Genomic DNA, 19994 nt, shown 5'->3' on the forward strand with positions numbered 1-19994 from the left:
TAATAACCATCTTATCCCTTATAATTGAGCTAATAACAATAAAAACATTTTATACTTTTTCATATATTGACCCTTCTTGTGTTTTTTCCATATTTTTTTTTCCTAAAATAAAAAAAAGTATTCTATTTTGAGATATTAATGCCAAATGATTTGCAAGAGAGAAACACACACAAGTATTTATATAAATGTAGAATGGTTGTTGATATGAGCTTGAAAATAAAAAATTGATTAAATGGCCCACAATGTCACAGCTTTAGATTCCATTGGTGCTATTTTCAAGGCCATGAGCATGGGTGGGCTAAGGTATAAGGAGAAAGGGACACGGGACCTAAAAATTAAAAAAAAAAAATTTGGGCATGGGTGGGGTGGGGTGGGGTGATACTGATATTTAGAAAAAAATTAAAATATATATATATAATAACATTTTTTTAAAAAAACAGAGTGGGCAGTGAGGGGTAGGGGTGGAGTGCTATTGATATTCAGAAAAAAATTTAAAAAAAATAAATTATATATATATAATAACATTTTTTAAAAAAGTTGGGTGGGCAATTGCCCACCCTTGGCAGGCGTACTCTGCCCCTGACATCACAATCTATGATGTATGAAAAATTTTTTGAGAGGTCGTTTTTGTGTTTTTAAAATATTTTTATTTTTGAAATATTAAGAAACGTTTTTAAATTATTTTTGTAATTTTAAAAATTTGTTATAGTCATTCTATAATAGAGTAATGCCATTTATCTAAACTATTGGTAAATGAGAAGATGCAAATATGTAGATTTTTAATAAAAATGTGTTAATTAAACTAGTGATGTCCTCTAAATAAATAGTATTAATTTTCATAATATTAGAACAATATATAAAAAATATGTTTCTAATTTAGAAATGCATTTTCTTGAGATGAAATTTTTTTTTGCCTTTTATTCAAAAATTTTAATTTTTTTTAGAATTTATTTGAATGTATTATAAAATTTATGTTTATTTTTAAGTTAAATAACTATTTTTATATTAAAAATTATATTTATAAAAAAAAATTCATATATATATTTTTTTATTTACAGAGTCTTGCAATTTCTTACTTTTTTTTTTTATAAAAAAAATAATGTTTTCCTATTTTCGTCAATCACGAGTTGCGTGGAAGATGACGATAAGGTGTTTGTACGAATAGATCATAATGATGTGTCCCTTCTTTGTTTCCAATTCCATGATGGGTGACAGGGTATGGTCTCCGCAGCCCCACCGCCATCCGGCCCATCCCCTCCCTTGTATGCATCCTGCCATCCTCGCGCCACTTCTCTCTCTACAAATGAGATATTTAGGATCAAATGAGAAGACAAAACTTTATAAAGAGAGGGTATTTACAGTTGAACCTTACCCCCAAGAGCAAGAGCAATTGGTGGCTGCCTAATTTAGGTACAATTAGGCTGCCTAATTTAGGCTGGAACCCAACAGCTACGTACAACTACAAGTTTTCTTCTATATATATACGCAACCCATGTACATGCATGTGCACCCTGCAGTGCTCATCTATCTATATATCTTCCATCTTCTTTGATCCATAATATTATTTATATATTTTGATTGGCAAGAGTACGCGATGGAGGTGACGACGATGAAGGAGAAGTTATCACCACAAGCGGCTGATAGTAAGATCTTTGAGGGAGATGGCGGTTCCTATCACAGTTGGTCTACTTCTAACTTTCCGTTACTTGCCCACTCCAAGGTCGGCGCCGGAAAGCTTCTTCTGCATCCTCGTGGTTTCGCCCTCCCCCACTACAGCGATTCCTCCAAGATTGGCTACGTCCTTCAAGGTAATTAATTAATTAATTTCTCTCAAAAAGGTAATTAAATTGAGTAGTTAATTATTACCCTTATTAATCACACACACGTGCATGCATATATATATATATATGTGGGCGCAGGCAGCTGTACGGTTGGGATAATATCCCCCGGAACATCACGAGAACAAGTGTTGACGATTGAGAAAGGCGATGCAGTCCCGGTACCGGTGGGAGTAGTGTCCTGGTGGTTTAACGGTGGGGACTCCGATGTGGATATCGTATTCATCGGTGAAACCTCCAAGGCCTATGTTCCAGGCGAATTCACCTACTTCTTCTTGACTGGGAAGGTAGGCCTACTGGGCGGTTTCTCGAACGAATTTATTCGTCGAGCTTATAATGGCATCACCAAAGAAGAAGCCAGCAAGCTTGTGACCAGCCAAACGGGCACTTTGGTCGTCAGGCTCGACGAAGGAATTTCAATGCCCAATATCCCTCAACCATGCAACCACCACCACAAAAAACAACTAATAATCAGTAATTCTAGCTTAACAGCTGCTGCTAATGCTAATTATTCTACGTTTGAAGAAGTTGCGCTCAGCGCCAAGCTCGTAAAGCTGGAACCGGAAGGCGAAGCCGCAGTGCTCCCACCAACGTATGCCGCAGATTCGGCGGTTCAAGTTAGTTATGTTGTGAAAGGCAGTGGTAGAGTTCAGCTCGTCGGCATCAATGGCAAGCAGGAATTGGATGCCCAAGTGAAGGCTGGGGACTTGCTTGTGATACCTCCATTCTACGCGGCCATGGAAATCGCAGATCACGAACAAGGAGTTGAATGCTTGTCTGTCATTACATCCTCCCAGTAAGCAACTACATATATATATATATATATACCCACAAACAAACACAGTACTAATCGACGACCGACGACTAATTTCTTCCTTAATTAATTGGCAGGCCTAAATTTGGACAGCTTGGCGGCAAGACATCAGTTTGGAAGGCCATGTATCCAGGGGCTCTGCAAGCTTCTCTTGGTACTAGTCCAGAATTTGCTCAACTTGTCGTGTCCAAGATGACAAGCAACACTCCTCTCTAAGTTCCTTCCTAGAACTTCTGAAGCTCTACGCACCAAATATGAAGCATACATTCAGAGCCGGTCCTGGGTTTTTGGAGGCCTGGGCAAATTTTTTAAGTGTGCCCATTATACAAATGAAATAAAAAAAATAAAAATTATTAATTAATTAATTTTATTAAAATTATAAGAATTTACAAAAAAATAATTTGGGACCTCATTAAAACCTTATTTAGAGAAAATCTAATAGGATAAAATCCCAAATGAAGGAAAAAGAATACCTTGCATTGTAAATATTGTATTAAAAAATGAAAACAACATATTTGAATCTACATACTTCCTCTCGAATCTCCATAAGCATTTCTTAATTTGATCAATCTTCCTTTCATTTAGGGTTGTCAAAAAATATTCAAAAACTGGTAAACTGGATCAAACCGGACCGAACCATGCCTTTTGAATTGGTTATATGGTTCAATGGTTAGGTTATGGTTTTAAAAAATTAAGAACCAATATATTTAGTTTAGTTACTATTTTTTTTTTTTCAAACCATGGTTCGAACCAAACTGAAACCGATATTATACTTATATATATTATAATTTTTTTAGTATATATATATATACATATGCATAAATAGTATCACTTCTTAGGAAACTAGCGAGATTCATTAACTCTTTTATTTCTAACATTTTATGCGCTATTGCTATACTAAATGGTCGATGTAATCTCATTTGATGAGATAGTATATGAATTATTTTGTTCTACTTTTACTTCAAAACTTGAAGCATTAATGAAGTTATGGGTTTATTTTAATTAACAAATTTGTTTGTAATTTAATATTTTGCAAAAATATTTAGAAGTTAAATGTTGATTGGATAGAACCGAAATCAAAGTTATTTAGAAGTTAATATTTTGCAAAAATATTTAAAATATTTAGAAGTTAAATGTTGACGGATTGGTCATGGCTTGGTTTTATATATATAATGGTTTGCTTATGGTTTTTATTTTTTCGGAACCTTTAAAAATGATTCAGTTACTAGATTCTTATAGAATCGGACCAATCCGAACTATTGATACTCCTACTTTTATCCTCCACAATTAATCGAAGTAAAAACAATCATCACATATACCAACAAAATAAAAATAGCAATGAAATCTTCTTTTGACAGGGTACAAATGGCAACATCTTTTGTTAATTTTTTTTTTAATTTTTTATACACATATATACATAAGTTTAAAAAAAAAAAAATTATGCCCCCTCACTTATGGGCCTTGGGCTGTGGCCCTGATAGCCCTGGCCCAGGGCCGGCCCTGATACATTACATGTAATGACCTTTTTAATTAGGTCATATTTTCATCATCTTAACTTTTGGAGGTTTATAACTAGCTCTTGACCTTACAATGAATTTGTATTCTTGTCTGTCAAGCCCAGATGGATTTTTTTTTATTTTTTTTATCAAAGGTAAATATGTATAGATCAAAATGTGTACAAGATATCACTGGATATACCCACGACGAAACAATGAAAAGACCCAACGCAAAAGCCTATGGCCCGCGAGACACAATGAATTAAAACATACAATACAAAGAAGCAATGATTTTGCAAATATGTTTAAATTCGCCACACAACAACCAGCGAGTCCAATTGGAGCCGGACCCACGAGCATGTGCAAAACCAAACATGAAGACCCAAAATAAATCCCAAACAAGCCCAAATGGATGTTTCTTGTTATATAGGAGTGTTTTGGGGTACTTGTTAACCACGCTGGTAAGATGGAGAAAATAACTATATTGCAATAAAATATTGAGAAGCAAGGTTAATAACAAAGTTCATCGATCAACAACGTATAGTACACAAAGCCTTAAATAATGCTACCAAAGCAACAGAAAAAGCTAAAAAACAGGATCACAAACCTACGACTAGGTTTAGTGCCAAATGTAACTGACCACTAACTTAATGACTCTTAACAAATAAAAGCATAAAACACTTGCTCCTAAAAAACAACAACTAATAGTTTGAATCATTCATTCAACACTCCCCCTGATTCAAAAAAATGGGTTTTTTGCAGCAATTTTGACAAATCGTTGCAAAATTAATTAATTTAAATTATAAAATTAAATTTAGCGGCCATTTTTTGAAAATTGCTACAAAAATCAGTAATAAAAAAATAAAAAATAAATTTAGCGACGGTTTTGTCAAAATCGTTGCAAAATTCCTTAATAAAAAAAATTCAAAAAAACTAAATTTAGCGGCGATTTTATACAACCGCTGCAAAAATCAGTAATAAAAATATAAAAAATTAAATTTAGTGACGGTTTTGTCAAAATCGCCGCCAAATTCATTAATAAAAAAAATTAAAAATTTAAATTTAGCGGCAGTTTTAAACAACCGCTACAAAATTCAGTAATAAAAAATAAAAAATTAAATTTAACGATGATTTTTTCAAAACCACAGCCAAATTCATTAATAAAAAAATTAAATTTAGCTGCAGTTTTGTCAAAATCGCCGCCAAATGCAGTAATAAAAAATAAAAAATTAAATCTAGCGGTAGTCTTTTCAAAACTGTCCCAAAATTCAGTAATAAAAAAATAAAAAATTAAATTAAATTTTACAAAATAATCTAAAATTTTATTTTTTTAATCAATTAATTTATTTATATCAATTAATTTATATAATTTAACTAATTAAATTAAATAATTTATTTATTTTAAATTTATTAATTAATTAATTTATTTTAAATTAATTAGTTTAAAACATTTTATGTTCAATTAATTAATTTAATATGTTAAATCTTTTTTAGGTGTTTTGAAAGTTCAATTAATTAATTTGTGGGTCCAAAGGGAATTCTAAAAAATAGTGATTCGATTATTTTATAATTAATACTTGCGAGTATATTATAAGGTGGCTTCGCAAATCAGGTGGTTTCGGGCGTGCACATGCGTACGGGAGGTCATAGGATCAAAACTCAGGAAAGGCATTTGCTGGAGCGATGGGCAGGCACGCGCATGGCAAGGGTTCGCGGCAGTGGCCACACCCGAGCCCACCCCTATCAAACACACACACAAATATATCACACTCATATCTCCATCTCTCTCTCCCCCGAATACACACACGCATGTTCGCCGTCATGGAACACTTCCCCGATTGTTGGGGCTTGGGGAACCCAACGGTCGGGGAACATTGGTTTTTGTATTTTAATTAAAAAAATTAATATAATAAAATAAAATAAAAAATAAAAATAAATAATTTGCATTTTAAATAATTATATATTAAATAATTTTAAATTTTAAATCATCGTAAGTTGAATTTTTAATACTTAAAAAAATTTAAAATTAGTTAATTTATATATTAAATTACTTAAAGATACATATATTTAAAAAGAATTTATTTATTTGTATTTTTTTAAAAAAAATATTTTATTTTTTATTTTATTATAATAAATTTTTTTAATTAAAATAAAAAAAGAAAACATGTTTCCGACCCATGGAGGTCAAGGAAAACAAGGTTCCCTGACTGCCATCAGTCGGGAACACAAGGGTTCCCGACTATTGGCAGTCGGGGAACCTAAGATTTCACCAGGGTTCCATAGTCGCAGCTATGCATTTTCGTGTGTGTGTGTTTGTGTGTATGTGTGAGTATTCAGGGGACATAGAAAGAAATAAAGATATGCGTGTGAGAGAGTGAGAGAGAGAGAAAGAGATTGATGCAATGAGAGAGAAAGAAAGATGAAACAAACGGGTGGCTGCGACTGTGGTTGTGGCTATAGGGAGTAAAAGAGAAGGAAGATAGCTATGGCTATGGCTGTGGCTGTGGTTGTGGGTAGTGAAGGGTAAAATAGGATTTTTGAAAGATGTAGGAAAATTTTGACGGGAGTGACTATGAAGAGCAATAAATGTGAGCTGTGAATAGAATTTCCCTTTATTGTTTTGATTCCATGCACCACTTTCCCTACCACGCGTCCCCTTTCCTTGCCATGCCGCGCCAAAATCCCCTCCCCCACACAAAAATTTCAATTCCTCGCCCACCTCCCCCCTAACGCGTCCCCTCTTTCCCCCACACGAAATTAAAAATCCCCCCCCCCCCCAAAAAAAATTTCAATTCCTTGCCCACCTTCCCCTAGTTAAATCCCCACCTCCCTTTCCACTCCCCCCTCATGTGCACTCTCTTTTTGCGTTTCTCCCTCTTTTGCAATTGTTAGATAAATTTATATTTTGTAGTTTAGTTGAGCATCACTGTTTCTTGTAAGGTATTTTTCTTCTATATATTTTTTTTTTATCATTTTAATTGTTAGATATATTTTGAATGTTTTTAAAATAAAAAATATTTATATTAGTTAGATTGTTTTCCTTTAATTGATATGTCAATTTCATTTTAATCTCTATTATTTATATTTATTACATGTATGTTATTGTTATTTTACGTTTATATAGTTGTATATTTTATATATATTATTATGTATTGTGTATATATTATTGATGATTTATATGAAAAATTATTAAAAAATGTATAAAAAATTATTATATCAATCAACATTTGTAAATGAAATATTAAGTAGTTATAAAAAATAAAATGAATATACAATTTTTTTAAAAACAGTGTTGTACGTAGTTATTTATTGAATATAAAATTTTATTTTTTATAAAATTTAATTAAAAATTTAAAAAAAAAATTGTAAAATAAATATTAATTATATATAAAAACTAGTTAATTTATGAATTTGAATTTTGTGTCTATATTTGTTATCTCACATTTTTTTTTCTATTCAATTAATTAATTAAATTTTTAATTATCAAATTTTGTATTTATATATATAAATATCAAAATTTTAATTTATATTTTTAATTAAAATATATCTTAATATAATTATATAAATTATAAGAATATATAAATTAAAAATTTTAACTGTGAACATTCATAAATAGTAATATTTATGAAAATATTTATTTTTATATAAAAATTAATTTATATAATTTTATTTATATTTTCATTTGTATTTAATTAAATTTAATTAATGAAATTATATTTTTTAATTTTTACATTCTAACATGATTTAAAATAATTTAATTTGATTTAAATTCATATATAATTTTAATTTTTTTATTATTTTTTTAATTTTTAAATTCTTACATGATTTAAAATAATTGAATTTTATTTTTATTTTATTTAAATTATAATATATATATATATATTTTATTTTTAAAAAAAATTAGTAACGGGAAGTCCGATCACTAATCTGTGACGAGGTCCCGTCGCTAATCATCGACAGCAGTCCCCGTCACAAATTAAGTATTAAAATAATTTAATTTTATTTAAATTTTAATATATATATTTTTATTTTTTATTTTAAAAAATAATAATTTTGTCACAAAAATATAACATTTGTGAATGCCAGACTTGTCACTAAAATTTACACTTTTAGTGATGGCCAAACATTTTGTCACAAAAATATAGCATTTGTGAAGGCTAGACTTGTCACTAAAATTTACACTTTTAGCGCCAAACATTTTGTCACAAAAATATAGCATTTGTGAATGCTAAACTTGTCACTAAAATTTACACTTTTAGTGACGGCCAAATATTTTGTCACAAAAATATAACATTTGTGAAGGCTAGAATTATTACTAAAATCTATACTTTTAATGACGGGTGGATTAAGTTATCACAAATAATTTCATTTGTGATAACCATTGCAGTCACTAAGAGAAAGGCTTTAGTGATGGCCAAGACTGGTCGTCACTAAAGTAAAAATTTTACTGACGACAATTTAGTGAGGGTCATCTTGTGTTGTCACTGATAATTTATTTTTATCATTTTAATTGTTAGATATATTTTAAATATTTTTAAAATAAAAAATATTTATGTTAGTTAGATTGTTTTCCTTTAATTGATATGTCAATTTTATTTTAATATCTCTGTTATTTATATTTATTGCATATATGTTATTATTTATTTTATGTTTATATAGTTGTATATTTTATATATATTATTATGTATTGTGTATATATTATTGATGATTTATATGAAAATTTATTAAAAAATGTAAAAAAAATAATAAAAATGTATAAAAAAAAATTATTATATCAATCAACATTTGCAAATGAAATATTAAGTAGTTATAAAAAATAAAATGAATATACAATTTTTTTTAAAACAGTGTTATACATAGTTATTTATTGAATATATAATTTTATTTTTATAAAATTTAATTAAAAATTTAAAAAATAATTTGTTTTGTAAAATAAATATTAATTATATATAAAAACTAGTTAATTTATGAATTTGAATTTTGTGTCTATATTTGTTATCTCACATTTTTTTTCTATTCAATTAATTAATTAAATTTTTAATTATCAAATTTTGTATTTATATATATAAATATCAAAATTTTAATTTATATTTTTGATTAAAATATATCTTAATATAATTATATAAATTAAAAATTTTAACTGTGAACATTCATAAATAGTAATATTTATGAAAATATTTATTTTTATATAAAAATTAATTTATATAATTTTATTTATATTTTCATTTGTATTTAATTAAATTTAATTAATGAAATTATATTTTTTAATTTTTACATTCTTACATGATTTAAAATAATTTAATTTTATTTAAATTTCATATATAATTTTAATTTTATTATTATTTTTTTAATTTTTAAATTCTTACATGATTTAAAATAATTGAATTTTAATTTTATTTTATTTAAATTATAATATTTAATTTTAATTTTAATTTTTTTATTTAAAAAAAATTAGCAACGGGAAGCATCGTCGCTAGTTTGTGACGGGGTCCTCTTGTTAATCAACGACGGCAGCCCCTGTCATAGATTAGGTATTAAAATAATTTTATTTTATTTAAATTTTAATATATATATTTTATTTTAAAAAATAATAATTTTGTCGCAAAAATATAACATTTGTGAATACCAGACTTGTCACTAAAATCTACACTTTTGGTGACGGCCAAACATTTTGTCACAAAAATATAGCATTTGTGAAGGCTAGACTTGTCACTAAAATTTACACTTTTAGTGACAGCTAATATTTTGTCACAAAAATATGACATTTGTAAAGGTCAGAATTATCATTAAAATCTACACTTATGGTGACAGGTGGATCATGTTATCACAAATAATTTCATTTGTGATAGCCATTGCAGTCACTAAGGGAAAGGCTTTAGTGATGGCCAAGGCTGGTTGTCACTAAAATAAAAAAATTTAGTGACGACAATTTAGTGAGGGTCATTTTGTGTTGTCACTAATAATTTAAAATAATAGTGAGGACCTTATTGTATTTATAACTAAAAGTTGTATTTTTAGTGATGGTCACCTTTAATCATCACTAATATGGATACTTTAGTGACAACTGGAAACACCACAAAAAAATTTTCTTTAGTGACGGCTACATATGGCTGTCACTAATGGATTAATTTTAGTGACAGATAACTTTATCGTCACTAATTATATTAGTGACGAGGGCATTAGTGTCGACTTGTGACGGTCTGTCTGGCCATCACTAATACTTTAAGTGACGACTTTTTGGACTTTTAGTGATAACCTTGGCCTCCACTAAAAATATTGTTTCTTATAATGGAGCATCCACTATCCAAAAATCATACTATATTGCGGTTTATCATATATTGAATTGGTAGATGGGCTATGAATAGCTTGCTCTCCTCTTCAACCTTCTTTGTAAAATTTGTTTGCTTTTGTTCTTCCCTCTGTTTAATCCAACAATATGCTTCTTTTGTGCCCCATTTTGTTGCAATATTTCCATTGGATTAAGCTCTTGTATTGACACGATTCACCAAATTGACCTTTACCTCTACTGCCACGACCTCGTGCATGAAATCCACCTTTGCCTTAGCCTCAGCTTCTTGAGTTTTCTGAATTTCCTTTTAAAGAAGACTCTCATTTCACCAAAAAAGCCTTCTCCTCAACCTTTTCAGATGATTTGCTAAGCCTATCTTCATGAGCTAACAGAGAGCTCATCAATTCATCAAAGGAATAAGTGGACAGATCCTTTGACTCTTCAATTACAGCAACAACATGATTAAATTTTAAGGTTAAACTTCTCAAAACCTCGCACACAACTGTCTCATTATTGATTTTTTCACCATAACTCTTCATATGATTGACAATACTAGACACCCTAGACAAAAAGTCTTCCACAGATTCTTTTTCTTGAATAGCTAACGTTTCAAAATTACGACGGAGAGTTTGTAACTTCACAATAATCGCCTTTTTGTCTCCCATATACTTTTGCCCATGCCTCATGAGAAGTAGTTGCTGCAGCAATTCTAGGAAATATTTCATCATCAAGAGCTTATTGGATCATGAAAAGAGCTTTGGAGTCTTTCTTGCGATTCTCCCGCAACTGTTGATCGAGCTCGACTGGTTGCCTATGATTCTCCTACGACTGTTGAGCAGGCTCGACTGGTTGCCTATCTTTAAACCCGTTTTTACCAAGTCCCATATCTCTTGAGACTTGAAGAGAGTTTTCATCCTGAGACTCCAAAAATGATAATTTACCCTTTTAAAAATTGGAATAAGAGGTTGAGATGAAGCATTTGTGCCATTTATTGCCATTGGTCTACAAATTAGAATAACCTTTTATTCTTTTTCTCTCACCCGCTCTTTTCCCCTGCTTGTGGAAAAAATGACCGAAACCTGGTTGTGGCTCTGATACCACAAATGTTGGCAAGATAGAGAAAAGAACTATATTCCAATAGAATATTGAGAGGCAAGGCTAATAACAAAGTTCATCAATCAACAACGTCAAGTACACTAAGCCTTAAATAATGCTAACAGAGCAACAGAAAATGTTAAAAAATAGGATCATAAACCCCCGACTAGGTTTAGTGCTAAATGTAACTAACAACTAACTTAATGACTCTTAATAAATAAAAGTATAAAACACATGCTCCTAAAAAACAACAACTAATAGTTTGAATCATTCATTCAACACCTAACCGCTAGCTTTAAGACTTGGCTTTGTTGGGTTGGCTTTTGATGATGGTATTTGGGACCGACCACCACGTGCCACCTCTGCGACTGGACCTCAGGAATGGTACCTCGGACTTGGTGATGTCGGACCTCGGGTGTAGAACCTGCAAGACAATGGAGGGCTGGGGCTAGGATCCCCCGGGGTGGACTCCGACGCTTAAATTAGTAGAGTAAATGCAAGTAGAAGTAAATGAGAGAACTGTAGAGCTTGGGTATACCTGGCGAGAGTCCTTGTCTTTTATAGGCAAACCCGTTTTGGGATATCCGAGATGAGCGGGCACAACTCCCGAGGGTCCCGGTCAAGTTGGAACGGGTCTTGCGGTTCGGCCCGGATTTCTCGGGCTCCGCTCTAGAGTGTTGACTGGCCACGTGTCGGTCTCTCAGGTGATCCACGTGGCAAGTGAGACTATTAGCGCGTAGGGGTATTCTAGTAATTTCAGTTGGTGCCAGATCACTTGCCCCCCACTCCTTGAGCCGAGCTGAAAATCATGCTGGGTCGAGGAGTAGGTCACTTGACTGTTGATTTTTCCCAAGACGCACAAGAGTGTTTTTAAACTTGAGATTAGTGCTTAAAAACCTCATTTACTACCTTGAAATTATAGGGGGTCCTTGGTTGGAGGAAAAAATTCGTTGGAGGGAAACATTGTCCTTTTGAATTTTTTTTTTCCCCCCGGGTCCCCTCTATATAAGCCCTAAGGCCCCACCCGACAATTATTATTTCAAGACAAGCATTCAACTTCTTGAGGTTAGTCTTTCCCATCCTCATTTGCTTTTATTTTTTCTTACTTGTTATTTGTTTATTTTTTTGCATTATACTCCCTCTTTGTTTTTATTTGTTTTTTTTTTTTAAATTAAACTTTCCCTCGGCCAGGCGCCTCTGCCTGGCCGAGGTCGACTTGGCCAGGCCGCCTCGGCCATGGCCAAGGTCGGCCTGGCCTGGCCTGGCCCGACCTCGGCAGCGGCCGAGGTTGGCCATGCTCGGCCTCGCCAGATCTCAGCGAGGCCGAGCTCCTTGGCCACGGCCGAGCGCTTGGCTCGGCCAGGGCCGGGGGGCTCGGCCCTGGCCGATCCCCCCTCCAGCTTCTTCTTTCTGCATTTTTTTTTTTAGCATCTAATTTATACATACATACATACATACATACATATATGGGCGTCCATGGGTTGGCCATGGCCGACCCTTGGGACTTTTGCCCTTTCTTTTTTTTTTTTATATATATATTTTAATAGTATATATATATATATATATTTATAAATGGGCTCCCATGGGTCAGCCATGGCCGACCCTTGGGCTTTTGCCCTTTTATTTATTTTTAATTATTTTTTTTAAATATACATATATGATATATATATATATATAAATATATATATGGGTGAGCATTGGGTCGGCCATGGTCGACCCTCGGGTTTTCCCGACTCCCCATTATTATTATTATTATTATTATTATTATTATCATATTTTGTTAATAATAACAAAATAGGCTTTAAAATAAGGCTTAATTTGACTGACCCGTTTCTTTGGCCTTTCTTTGTCGCAGGTGTGACTCGAGATTTCCCAAGCTAAACCGCGCCTATTGAGCTTCTTTTAGCTTGTGCTCGGTTGTGGTTTTCCTTCCTTGACCTTTTACATTTCTTTAATTTGAGAACGGTCCAGTGCTCTTGATCCTTGGATTGTCGCCACTCCCACGCGAAGGAGGGTGTTGAGTTTCTTCCGGCCACTAGTCCACCTTCGTCTTGGGGACAACTTAGGGCTCTTGACCCTTGGATTGTCGCCACTCTCACGCGAAGGAGGGTGTTGAGTTTCTTCCGGCCATTAGTCCACCTTCGTCTTGGGGACAGCCTAGGGCTCTTGACCCTTGAATATTAGCCACTCTCTCGCGGAGAAGGGTGTTAGGCTAGAATTTTTCCTTGGCCCTTAGTCCACCTTTGGGGACGGCCTAGGGCTCGTGACCCTTGGATTTTAGCCACTCCCTCACGGAGGAGGGTGTTAGGCTAGAGTTCTTCCGTGGCTATTAGTCCACATTTGGGGACGGCCTAGGGCTCGTGACCCTTGCATTTTAGCCACTCCCTCACGGATGAGGGTGTTAGGCTAGAGTTCTTCCGTGGCCATTAGTCCACCTTTGGGGACGGCCTAGGGCTCGTGACCCTTGAATTTTAGCCATTCCCTCATGGAGGAGGGTGTTAGGCTAGAGTTCTTCCGTGGCCATTAGTCCACCTTTAGAGACAGCCTAGGGCTCGTGACCCTTGAATTTTTCTTTGGCGAAGTGTTGGCCTTTGTGAGATTGCTGTTAGACGGAGAGAATCTGAAGTCTTGCCATTAGTCGTAAAAAAGAGTACAAAGAGGTTCGAGGAATTTCCTTCCTCATTGAAAAAACTTCCTTAAGTTTTGGACATTCCAGGTATGCTTCAAGGACTTGCCTTCCATGTCTTCTAGTCGATATGCCTCTCGGACTTAAGGATTCTACCACCCGGTATGATCCATCCCAATTCGGAGTTAGTTTATTCGCGTCTTGAGGATGACTCACGTCGAACCGTCACAATATAAGATCTCAAGGCATGAAACTCCTAGCGTGGACTCATCGGTTATAATACCTAGCAATGTGCTGATTACACGCAGCTTTCCGAATTTGCAACAGGTTCCGGAGCTCATCCATCCCCAGCGGGCTGTTTTCCTTCTCTCCAGGACGGTGTCCAACTTCTCTCTCGGAAGCGATCCTGTGTAGGAGACCTTCTCCTATTATCCGACTTGGACTCAACTCTACCCGAACTCACGCCTTCTTGGCCAACGAAATCTCGGAGCTAACCCCGGTTGATAAGCTCTTGAATCTCTTCTTTTAACTGGATGCAGTCCTCTGTAACATGACCATGGTCGCGGTGGAATCGACAATACTTCCTTTTGCTTCGAGTGTTGGGTGGAGACCTCAGCGGTGGAGGACGCCGCAAATAATCCTTATCCTCCAATGCCAGTAGAATCTCGGCTCGACTGGTGTTGAGAGGAGTATAACTCATCGGGCTTTCACGTGCACCCCTGAAACCCAGGCGATCTGGAGCTCGGGAGAGGCGATAGTCCGTCTTCTGCTCCACCACTGGCTTTTTCTTCTCCTTCTTGAGTTCCTAGACTTGCTTCTCTAGGAAACACAATCGCCTCTCCTACGAAATCCCTCTTTCTCGTAAGGGGGCAAAAGTGGATCCTGCCGCCTCAGAGGAGTGGATTTCCTGGCCCGTCTGGTGGGATTGATAAGGCTCCCGAGCAGGAAGAGGTGACGGATGCTCCGCCCGCTGAGAGCTTGAGAGGAGCGTAGTGGGCTAAGAAACAGGTCTTCAGCTCTTCCCAGCGGTTGATGGAACGATGGGGAAGACAGGAGTACCAGGTCCGGGCATGTCCTCCCAAAGTAGCCGAAAATGCCCGGCACCACATCGCGTCCGACCCCGATTACACCAGCATGTGAGAGGAGAAAAGCTCGACGTGATCATAGGGATCTGTGCTTCCGTCATAGAGCTTGATAGAGGGGATACGAAACCTTTCCGGTGGAACCTCCGCTATGATACCCTTACTCAAGGGTTGGTTAGAGCCGAGGTGGAGCAACTATTCCTTTCCCTTCTTGAGTTCCTGGACTTGCTTCTCTAGGAAACACAATCACCTCTCCTGCGAAATCCCTCTTTCTCGCGAGGGGGCAGAAGTGGATCCTGCCGCCTTAGAGGAGTGGATTTCTTGGCCCGTCTGGTGGGATTGACGAGGCTCCCGAGTAGGAGGAGGTGACTGATGCTCCACCTGCTGAGAGGGAACATGCGAACGATGTTGTTCAGTCTGGTGTAGATAACCAGTCAACAACTCAGTTAGATGTTGGACTTGCTTTTCCAACCTGGTGAGTCGGTCCTCTGGCATTGGATTGGCTGGAGGTGGTGGATTCTCCCCTTGCTGCGGGGCTTCTAGATTAGCTCTGACCTGACTACGAGTCACATCTCTTCGGGGAGCCATGTAGTTAGTTATGACAAGGAGCGAAAGTCGTTTGACACTCGTGGAAAGACCGAGGTTCGAGGTGAGGAGTTGAAGTCCGAAGCGCGAGGTAGGGAATGAAGAGGCTAGCGAGTTTTGACGTCGGCCCTATGGTGGGCGCCAAATGATGATGGTATTTGGGACCGACCACCACGTGCCACCTCTGCGACTGGACCTCGGGAATGGTACCTCGGACTTGGTGATGTCGGACCTCGGGTGTAGAACCTGCAAGACAATGGAGGGCCGGGGCTAGGATCCTCCGGGGTGGACTCCGACGCTCAAATCAGTAGAGTAAATGCAAGTAGAAGTAAATAAGAGAGCTGTAGAGCTTGGGTATACCTGGCGAGAGTCCTTGTCTTTTATAGGCAAACTCGTTTTAGGGTATCCGAGATGAGCGGGCACAACTCCTGAGGGTCCCGGTCAAGTTGGAACGGGTCTTGCGGTTCGGCCCGAATTTCTCGGGCTCCGCTCTGGAGTGTTGACTGGCCACGTGTCGGTCTCTCAGGTGATCCACGTGGCAGGTGAGACTATTAGCGCGTAGGGATATTCTAATAATTTCAGTTGGTGCCACATCAGCTTTCTTTACATGCTTAATAATAAGTCAGTTTGTGTTGTCTATTTCTTTCTTTTGTAATCTCCAACCTCAACTTTAATTTATTGTAGTAAAAATAAATATTTATATCTGTTCAATTTTTTAGTTCTATTTTATGGCCATTGATAAAAATAATAAATATATATATATATATATAATAAAATGATACAACCTAGTTAGAGGGGTTACAAAAAAAAAAAACCATATATGGGGCTGCAACCAAGAGATTCATTAAAAGAATCAAGATGACAAACAAAACCAAAAAGATCAAAGTAATTAGATGTATGGTTCGAGCTTCAATGTCCTGGTAATTATAGTAATAGGAATAACATTGTTAATTACTAGTTTATTTATATGTTCCTTTAAAATAAGATGGTGGTTAATATTTTATCATATATATTCTTAAGGATTCATTTACTAATAAAGAAATTATATATATCGATATATTATGTATGCGACTTGATGTGATACAGTTCAAATCTTGTGATGAACTTCATAACGTAACTTATAAAAACACTTAAATAATGGGCTAATTAAGCGACCCATGTGGCGTATATGGCCCTCAATGGGATGGAGCGCACTAGCTATCTGCTATAACTAAAACCAGGACTCATTAAACATCATGTTATTTGTATGTAGGGGTGCACAAAACTTTGCTCTAATTGCACTGAATTAATTGAAATTATCGGTTCGGTTTAGCTTTTTTCTTTTTTTTTTTAATTTGGTTCAATTCAGCTAACTTTTTTAGTGTTCAATTTGATTTTTTTATTAAAAATAATCAAATCTATTCTAATATCCTTTCATCCCAAAATTTTTTATAATTATTTCAAATAAATCTTGAGCAAGTGAGGACGAGAAATAAGAAGAGGAAGCCTGCGGCAGTGAGTGAGAGCTAGTGCGAGAGAGGGAGAAGAACAGAGGGGGTGGGCGGCGGGCGAGCGAGAGAGGGACTGATTGAGTGAGGATTTTTAAATACCCAATTTTCTAGCGAGCTTGAGTGTAGGTCAAAATCAGTGACGGGCTAAGGCCGTCACTGGGGCTACATTGGCTCCGCCTCTGGGGTAGGGTTTACGTCGAACAACACATCAATTTTGTATAAAAATAAACTTTATTATCATTGGTAGAGTTACGTTTATAGTTGTTGACCGAATATTTGTTATTGATTTACTTTTTATTAATTTTTAATTTTTCATTTTTTTTATCTTTCCTACAATAAGTGATCAATATACTTTTGTCAAAACTAAGGAGTACCAATCGAAATTTACCCATTCTTTATTTTTAAAATTAACTTTTAATTTTTAAAAAAATTAAAATAAAAAGGAAAAGCAGAACACAAAATTTAACAACCACAACTAATTGGACTCCTTGGGTCCCACAAGACTTATAAGATCAGGCGGCTAACGTTGAATCGCATTTTAATCATCTGATACATTGAACATCATTGTCATGTTTATGTTCGCCGGAAACCACCGGATAGCCGCAATCGCCGCAGCCTTGGGCAGGGGGTCAAGAAACCTATGTAAGCCCTTCCGTCAATCCCGCAATTCTCGCACAATTTTAAAAGGAATCATTGATCATAGACTATGGGGTTGATCAGGAGCAGCTTCTCGTTCATGGTCGGGACGGTGTTCGGGGTGTACGTTGCACAGAACTACAACGTTCCCAACATACAGAAGATTGTCAATACGGGGCTTGTAATCGCCAAGCACTACGAGGAGAATTATCGGAAGCCCAAGAAGAGAGACGAAGATAATTGATTGAAAGGCCATGGCGTCATTCGAATCCAGGTTTTCCACTGCAGGTCTTTTGTTTTTGCGCGTCTCCTGCCATTGAAGGGATTAAGTTTTGTAGGCGATTGGATTTATCAGTGATTGTTTTGTGGGAAATATTGGTGGTATCAGTCTTATATTTGATGAAAAAAGGTGTTTTATTTTATTCTAGATCCTTATCGGCTTGTTTGGTTGGCAAGAAACTACTGAAAAGCAAAAGAAGGGGGGAAAAGGGTTTCTGTCCCACATTGTTCGTTATTTAACAACGGAGGAATGCAGTATTTGCCATTATCAGTAGTGTTGTATTGGTTAGACCATATGAAGGTGTTTAATTTTAATTCAATCAACTTATTACTCAATTGAGTTGGATGTTAGCGTTCTATCAGAAACTGGTTGCTCCTTTGGCATGCTGTCAAATGGCATCATGACATGTAGTTTCTGTGTTGGCATTATTCAATATCATTATTTTGTAATGGATATCTGCTTCCCATTTCACTACTAGTTTTCAAACTTGATATGCCTATGGTTTTTGCTTTGAGCAAGCTTGAGGCCCTGAATGTAGGAATGGCAATATGCGGGTGTGGAAGCACACCTATATTGCAACCACAATTGTTGCCATTATAACATAAAATGTATTTTAAATCCACTCAATATAAAGTCATTGCTTAACCAACATAAATTGTTGTTAACAATTATCATCTTTTACAATTTCATCTTAATAACAAAGAAGTCTATTTGATACCATATACATACATATTGTATAATAAAACCAATGAAATCCGATATATAAATGAAACTTGCTGGGATAAAAATTAGGTTTAAGTCTGTTGATAACATAAAGTTATTTTCGTCAACTATCATCTGTTTTACAAATTTATTTGCAACAATTAAGATACTTATGATGGAGAATTGTGGGAGGAGAGACAAAATTGAGAGGAGAAGGGGAAGAGGAAAAGAAAGAAGTTTGAGGGAAGAAAATATGGAGAGAGAGAGAGAGAGAGAGGAAAGAGTAACAAAGAAAAGGTAGAGAAAAAGAAGAGATATTGAGAGAGAATGGGACTAAAATGAATTTTTTTCTATAATCAATTCAGTCCAATTGCAAGTATTTATTTTGCTTATTTATCTTTTCATACACAAAAAAATAAAAATAAAAACCTTGACCTTCTAGAAATCTACTACAATTGTGCTATCAATATTTGATAATAAAATAGAACCTAATTCTATTTTTTTGGGGGGATGTTATTCTTTTTGTTCTCTAAAAATACATCTTCCTCCCTTGATCTCTATTATTTTCATTCTTTGATCCCTATTAATTTTCCTCTTGTTGAAGAAAACTTGCTTTCCAGTTTTGCTGATTTCAACATTCAATCACCCAGCTATAAAGTAAGTGGTTAGATGGTCTTCTTTCATCCCAGCTATAAACCTGGCAAAGTGGTTGCCTAAACTTGGTGTCTACGGTTGAAGATCTTGATAACTTTGGAGAACTCCAATAAATTTGGATTCATCTACTATAATTCCTCTCTAGTAAAATCCACCCAATGAATACAATCTGTTTATCTACATAGCATCAGCTTTATCCTTGGCCTTGCATGTAGGAGTAAAGGGCAATGGCAATAGAGTAATGGGCTCAAGAGTGAGTTAATTTGATTAGTCAACAAAAGGATCATTTAGGGGTGTGGCATGGTCTTTGTATGCAATAAGGTTTTCAACATTTAATGTAAAGCTAAAACTAAAGGAAAATGGTATATCAATGACATTGAAGGACCACCACTATGAGTTTGCAATTT

The 19994-nt window shown here is 35.1% G+C and overlaps 2 protein-coding genes across 2 annotated transcripts; both read left to right on the forward strand.

The window, feature by feature from the left end:
* Nucleotides 1–1505: 1505 nt before the first annotated feature.
* LOC127813335 (glutelin type-D 1-like) lies at nt 1506–3404 on the forward strand. Its single transcript, XM_052354263.1, has 3 exons — nt 1506–1808; nt 1920–2634; nt 2730–3404. Exons 1-3 carry the CDS (start codon nt 1595–1597, stop codon nt 2866–2868), a joined length of 1068 nt encoding a protein of 355 aa, XP_052210223.1. The 5' UTR covers nt 1506–1594; the 3' UTR covers nt 2869–3404.
* A 14465-nt stretch (nt 3405–17869) lies between these two features.
* Nucleotides 17870–18708, forward strand: LOC127813330 (uncharacterized). Its single transcript, XM_052354256.1, has one exon. The coding sequence runs from the start codon at nt 18022–18024 to the stop codon at nt 18193–18195; it is 174 nt and encodes a 57-aa protein (XP_052210216.1). The 5' UTR covers nt 17870–18021; the 3' UTR covers nt 18196–18708.
* Nucleotides 18709–19994: the final 1286 nt, after the last annotated feature.

The sequence above is a fragment of the Diospyros lotus genome, chromosome 11 (genome assembly GCF_014633365.1).
Source record: "Diospyros lotus cultivar Yz01 chromosome 11, ASM1463336v1, whole genome shotgun sequence".
Lineage (NCBI taxonomy): Eukaryota > Viridiplantae > Streptophyta > Magnoliopsida > Ericales > Ebenaceae > Diospyros > Diospyros lotus.